We start from the raw sequence: 7513 nt of genomic DNA on the forward strand, positions 1-7513 counted from the left end.
AGAAAGATAGCTGGGGAGGAGGGGGAGGAAGAGAGCGGGGGGAGGGGGGAAGAAAGAGAGCTGGGGGGAGGGGAGGAAAGAGAGCTGGGGGGAGTAGGGGGAGGGGAGGGAGGGAGGAAACGGAAAATAGGTAAGGAGGAAAGAGAGCTTGGAGGAGGGAATACTCCAATATTCTAAATATTAATAAAAATTCTACATGACAACACTCTCATTACTAAAAGATACTCAAAATGGCACTAATACTATCACCCCCCCCTCCTTCACCAATGATGTCAAAATATACCGAAAGCAAATCCTATAATTCAGACTCTGTAATTGCATTTAGTTAATCAAATTATAATTCTTTAAAAAAATATTAATTCTCATATGCTTAACACAAACAAAACTTAGTTTTTCAAAAGTAACCCACTGATTTTTATCTATGATATATATATATGATAATTATCATCATAGTAACAATCGCATAGTAAGCAGAAATATATATATATATATTTATATATATATATACAAAATATAATTATGGAACATCAGTTACACAGAGAAATATTCGTTTTTTCTTTCGTTATAAAAGAGTAGACTTTTTTTAAGTATATCTATCTATCTATCAATCTATCTATCTAGCTCTAGCTCTCTCTCTCTCTCTCTCTCTCTCTCTCTCTCTCTCTCTCTCTCTCTCTCTCTCTTTCTCTCTCTCTCTCTCTCTCTCTCTCTCTCTCTTCTTAACTTCCTCCTCCTTCTTCTTTCCCCACCTTCTCCTCCTCCTTGACTAATTCCTTTCGTGTCACGTGTTTCGTGTCTCACTCTCGATTCCTCAGTCCGGATTTAGACACACAAGAAAAAAAATAAAAACATCTTTATTATTATTATTATTTTTTTTTTAATGGCGAAAAAAATAGAGGAATAAAAAAGTCGTAAGCGGATTATAGTTAGTTAGATTTTAGAGAATTGGTTTAAACGAGAAAAAAAAAATATAGTATATACATGCACACACACACACGCATACGTGAATACTCACACACAAAGATACACACATATTTATTTACATATATATATATATATATATATATATATATATATATATATGCATGTAGAGAGAGAGAGAGAGAGAGAGAGAGAGAGAGAAGAGGAGATAGATAGATAGATATATAAACAGATAAAGGGAACGAGAACGAGAGAGAGAGAGAGAGAGAGAGAGAGAGAGAATATGAGAATGAGAATGAGAATTGAGAGAGAGAGAGAGAGTAAGAGTGAGAATGAGAATGAGAGAGAGCCAAGCAGAGCGATAAACAGACAACCGCAGTCCCTGGTTCAGCCTTCACCCACTGCGCCCTAGTAACGGCATCCTCCTCGTTCCGTTCCCCAAAAGTTCCTGCTCAGTGACAAAAAACAAATCAGGGAATAAAACGTCAAGGTGAAATTTTCGACAGGGCTGTAGTTTAAATCAAAGACTTAGGAGTAAAGAGTTTTAAGTTGGATAAAGAGTTAAGAGTTGAGAGTTGATTCAATGAACACAAAATATATACAATGATAATGATTTTAGAAACGATGAGTTTTATGTAAAGATGATTTTTTTGTTTTGTTTTTTATATGTTGAAATGCTCAGACTTCAAGAGTGATTTTAGAAGTCAAAGCAATGAAATTTAAAATAATAATGTTAAGATTGATGTTAAGTAAAAAAAAGTCTACATTTCTTATAGGTAAGTTGATAAAAAATATTGTTAGAGAATGACTTAAAGAATTAAAACTGGATAACGGAAGTTGGTGCAGAAGAGTTAAAAAATAATAATAATAAACGTGAAGTTAGTTGAGTGAGTTAAGGAGTTAAAACAAAATATCCCCAACTGGATCTGAAGAATCTCTTTCCTTTAAGAAAAAAAGAAAAAAGGGTAAATGAATAAAAGTTAAGCAAGAGCGTGAAAACGTGACGTTACACATGAAGTCAAAGAATTAAAGAGGTCACAGGGAACTCAACGCCAACCACTTAAAGGGCCTTCGTAAGATCCTTTTGCGTGACCTTGCCCGACCTTTGAACTATGCTGCCTCTTAAATGCCCATCCTTGAGCATCTTTGGCATCCTGGCACCGCGACACGCCCCCTTTCAAGGAGAAGGGACGGGAGGGGAGGCGGAGAGAAGGAGGAGAAATGGAGGGGGAGAGGGGAGAGAGGGAGGAAAGGGGTGGAAGAGAGAGAGAGAGAGAGAGAGAAAGAAATCGTGTGTGTGTGTGTGTGTCTATACACGCACGCACAGCACCTCGATCTGTGAATCAGTGTCTATTTTACTCGCCTTGGCCTACACGAGGAGGCAAAAGGGGTGTGGTCCGTCAGCAAGTGAGGTAAATCCCATATCATTTAAGATTTAATTCCACAGACGAAAAGAGAGGGGGAGGGGGTGGAGGGAGAGGAATATCAAGAGATGGAAAGAGAAAGAGAGAGAGAGGGGGGGGGGGAGGGAGAGAGAGAGAGGAAGAAAGATAGAGAGAGGAAGATAGAGACAGAGAAGGAGAGAGAAAGAATGAGAGAAAGTCGTAAATATCAATCGATTAAATTTTCAGCAATGATTCTGGAGCATAAATGATAAAAGCATATAACTCCGAAGATAAAGATACTGAGGGACATTCACCTTAAACGCTTTTAAGACCGTTAAAACTCATTACTTTTTGCTGATAGGCTGATGAAAAGACATAACTTAGTCTTAGAATTTTGCCTAAATGCATATAGGACGTCAAAGGTCGGGAAAGGAGGCGGCTTCATTTCGATTAAAAGTACAAAATAGAGAAAAAGGCCTCAGAATTTTGCTTTTAGGCATTTATGAAAGTTGCTTATGAAAGATAAATAAATACACACACACACACACACACACACACACACACACACACACACACACACACACACACACATATATATATATATATATATATATATATATATATATATATATATATATATATATATGTGTGTGTGTGTATATATGTGTATATATGTGTATATATATTTATATATATATATATATATATATATATATATGTATGTATATATGTATATATATATATATATATATATATATATATATATATATTGAGTGTATTTGTGTGTGCAGATGGATACACATACACACACATAGATATATACAGCACATATGTATATAAATATACACACACATACATACGAATAGACACACGCTTCTGAAGCCCTAGATACGTAAGCAGATAAGGAACGGAAAATCAGATATCTACATACCAGAGTCCGTAGATAAGATCTTACCATAACGAGTTACCAACACCACAGAACTAAAAAAAAAAACATTGACTCTTATTGTTATCATCTCTTCGAGTTCTTTATGTCTGAGGATTTTTTTTTCTGATTAAGGAGACACTTCCCAAAAAGAAAAAATAATAATAATAAATAAATAAATAAAAAAGGTGTTCCATATATTCGTTCTGATAAGATTTGAAACAAAAAAGAAATATTTGTGCTAATTGATAAAGAAAGACAAGAGGAGAGGACAATTAAGTTCCAGATATTCGTTGCATATATCTGACGATGCGAATGATAAGAAGAAGAAAACAAAGACAAAAGAAGACGAAGAAGGAGGAGGAGAAGGAGGAGGAGAAAAAAAAAAGAAGGCAAACATAGCTAAAACAATGAAAGGAAGAAGAAAAAGGAGACGGGGAAGAAGAAAATGAAAAGAAGACAAAGAAGACAAAGATCACGAAGAAGAAAACCGACCGTGGCAAATAATAGCTCAACAAAATATTTTTAAAAATCCACATTTTAGCCTTAAATCGCAGGAAAAAAAATACGTTCAACATATTCGTTCAGATAAATAAATAAAAACTAAAATTTTAAAATCCCACACAGTCATTCCACATAGTCCTTTTCCAAATTTCTTAAAACAAGAAAATTAAACCTTTGCTGCACATATCCATCTCAAATATTCACCCTCTCTCACAATTAAAAAAGTAAAAAAAAAAAAAAAAAAAAAAAAAAAAAGGCGATCCACATATTCGTTCCAATTTCACGAATCAAAAAAATAAAAAATAAAAAAAATCTTTGCATTCCGCCAGGTCAAAGGTTAATAAACAAGTATTTAAAACTCACGAGACACAGAGGTGTTTCTTATTAACTCAAGTGTTGCTCATAATGTAATAGTACCTTTAAGAATTCTTTTCGCTTCACCTTCTTCTACTATTTAATGCAGTGCTGCTTGACCTAGATATAAGTTACGGTTTCGTTGGGGATTAAATTCTCCGGTGTTTTGCTCTCTCTGACTGTCTCTTTCTCTTTCTCACCCTGTTTCGCTCTCTATCTTTCTTTCTGTCTGGTTGTTTTTCTATGTGTTTTTCTTTCTGTCAGTATGTTTGTTTGTTTGTCTATTTTTCTCTTTCTTCTTCTCCTCTTTCCATCCCTCCCTCCCTTCCTCTCCCTCTTACCATCCCTCCCTCCCTCCATCCCTCCCTCCCTCCTTCTCTCTTTTTCCCTCCCTCTCTCTCTTTCTCTTCCTCCCTCTCTCGCTCTCTCTCTTTCTCTCCCTCCTTCCCTCCCTCTCTCTCTTTCCCTCCCTCCCTCTCTCCGTTTCTCTCTTTCTCTCCCTCCCTCTCTCCGTCTCTCTCTCAACCTCTTGAATGCTCCCTAAACAACAAGGATTCACACTAACTAACTACGAAACAGTTAACCAAAAAAAAACAAAAAAACGTTAAGAAAAAAAAACAGATTTCGGTGATATATACACTGATCTGTTTAGGTAAGCGATTGGCCTCTCGAGAAAAGATAAACAAACAGACTATACTCATCTGTTATCGATAGTAATGAAGTAAAACAGGGGTCGATATTACGTGTTTATTTCCTTGATTTGTTCTGTTTGGGTGGTTTGTAAGTCTACTGAGAATAAGGATGTGGTTGTGTGTGTTTGTGCACGTATGTGTGTGGGGGGGTGTATATTGAGAGAGAGAGAGAGAGAGTGTGTGTGTGTGTGTGAGAGAGAGAGAGAGAGAGAGAGAGAGAGAGAGAGAGAGAGAGAGAGAGAGAGAGAGAGAGAGAGTGTGTGTGTGTGTGTGTGTGTGTGTTGATGTTGATGTTGTATGTGTGCGTGTGTGTAAGAGTGAGAAATTGTGTGTGCAGTTGTACTTATTTACGTAATCATGATTTATTTCTTTACTCACAGTCACAGGCACACGCTCATGTTCAAGACACACAGACTGCGAAACTATATTTCACACACAATGTATATAAATATTTCTGACGTTTAAAGAAAATGAAAAAAATGCATATGGTATACGTAAAGAGGAACAAACGAAGGGGACAAAGACACCATATTTATAAATATAGATAGCCAGATATAATGTACAGAAAGATAAGAGAAGACGAATAAGAGATAAAGAGGACAGAGGGGAAGAAGAGAAGAAAAAGGAGAAGGAAAAGAAGGAGGAGGAGGAAATGGTCTGTGGCGAATCAAACCCGCAGAGTTAATCAAGTAATCGAGGGCAATTTATCAATAAATTACCCAAGGGAACGCTGATTAGTGTGTAAAATACGGATGTACGATAATGAGAGACTGTTCAGGAGCTAGGTGAAGAAAGAGCATCGGATTGCGAAAGGAAAAAAGTTAAACGCTCATAAGGTGTTTAAAAATAACTGTTAATTTGACACCAAACAAGAAGAAGACATCGGTAATGAGCGTGATGTGAATGACTGACACTCATCGCTTACGCTGAAATCCAAGCTATGCCATGTTGCAATGCTGAGAAATTTGCAACAGGGCGTGTTGTTGTGGTTGCATAGGTCATTCTTGCAGACCCTGCTAAAGGAAAGCGCTTATTGGTTCACTTTCCTGGTGACGTCAACATATTTCATGACGTCCTGGATAAGGAAAGGAGAGGAAAGAAATTCACTGATCATAATTAACATGTTTTTGATATTTCCCTGTTTACGAGAAAGGAAAAAAAAAATCAGGTCGACTAACAGATAACGAAAGTCTGAGGAGAGAGATTGTCCTGTGCCCATTGCAGACACGTCACACCCACCTCCCCCTCCCCCCCTACTACCCCTGACTACCTTTTTTTCCTGTTCCTCATCCTCGTTTTCTGTCTTCTTAAATCCTAAACAACTTCGCCCCTCCCCCCCCCCCCACTCCACCCCACCCCAATACCCGCTTCCCCCACACTCCTACCCCTTCCCTTTTCCCCCCTTCTCATCCCCACCATACTCCTACCCTTATCCTTCTCCCTATACTCTACATTCCTAACCCTTCTTCAATCTCAAACTACTTTGGCCCTTACCCCCCCCAAACTCCCCGCCCTACGTCTTACCCCAGCAGCAACGGGCGCGACACTGCACGACGGAGCGAGCGCGGGGTAATAAATAGAGGCCGACTGCTGAGACCCTGGTCAGTCTTCTCGCGACTGTCAAGCTGAGAACGTCGGCTCAGGATTCCTTCCTCAACGCACGTGCATCTCTCTCTCTCCCTCTCTCTCGTTGGCTGTCTTTTTTACGTATATTCCCTCTCGAGTTTTAATTAACGTTAATTCCCGCATCTGAGACGGGGAGAAGAAAAAAAGGACACTTATAAATATAAAAGAGACAGAAGAAAGAAAGAAAGGGGGAAAAAATACACCTGCACTGGGAAGAAAAGAGAGAGAGAGAGAGAAGGGAAAAAAAAAACCCAAAACTATACTACAAGAGAAGAAAAAAAAAAGAGCATCGACCATGGGCAAGATCAAGGACATGAAGGAGTACATCGGCACGGGCGAACTCCTGAACGACCGCCGCGTGTGGAAGGCCTTCCTGGCGGAGTTCTTGGGCACCATGTTCCTCGTGTTCATCGGCTGTGGCTCCTGCATCGGCTCCTGGAGCGAAGGCTACGCCCCCAGCGTCGTCCAGATCTCGCTCGCCTTCGGGGTCACCGTGGCGTCTATCGCGCAGGTAAGGAGGGGCGTCTGGGAGGGGAGGGAAGGGGAAGGGGAGGGGGGGCTCGTGTGTTTATCCGATTATTGGTTTGTTATGTTTGTTCGTTTGTTTGTGTTTGTTTATTCAGCTATTTATTCGGTTATCTATTTATTTGTTTATTCAGCTATTTATTCGGTTATCTATTTATTTGTTTGTTCATTTGGTCATTCAGTTATCTATTTATTTGTTTATCCATTTGGTCATTCAGTTATCATATTTGTATTGATCTATTTATTTATTTATTGATCTATTTATTCAACTATTAATTCATTTATTCATCGATTCATTTTTTTTTTATTTACTTAGCTATCTATTTATTCATTTTGCAAAATGGCGCGGGAAACTCATGTCTAAGACCGTTTAGCACTGTGAAAATATGTTTCTAAAATATAAGATCATTTGTAAGAGATTTTAATTTTTATCTTTAGCATTATATCTTTTTCTTCCGTTTTGTTTTAGTTTAGCTTTTTATTTTTTGGACAGAGGGGACGAGGAATATATACATATATATACATATATAATATATATATATATATATAATATATATATATATATAATATTACACACATAT

General features: G+C 37.9%; 1 protein-coding gene across 1 annotated transcript in view; it reads left to right on the forward strand.

The window, feature by feature from the left end:
• Nucleotides 1-6370: 6370 nt before the first annotated feature.
• LOC125041819 (aquaporin AQPAe.a-like) overlaps nt 6371-7513 on the forward strand; it is a gene marked incomplete in the record, with an annotated part of 9082 nt that continues 7939 nt past the window's right edge. The window contains 1 exon segment of the mRNA XM_047637140.1: nt 6371-6918. Within this exon segment, the coding sequence (XP_047493096.1) occupies nt 6703-6918 (216 nt within the window).

Source organism: Penaeus chinensis, chromosome 3, assembly GCF_019202785.1.
Source record: "Penaeus chinensis breed Huanghai No. 1 chromosome 3, ASM1920278v2, whole genome shotgun sequence".
In the NCBI taxonomy this organism is placed as follows: Eukaryota; Metazoa; Arthropoda; class Malacostraca; order Decapoda; family Penaeidae; genus Penaeus; species Penaeus chinensis.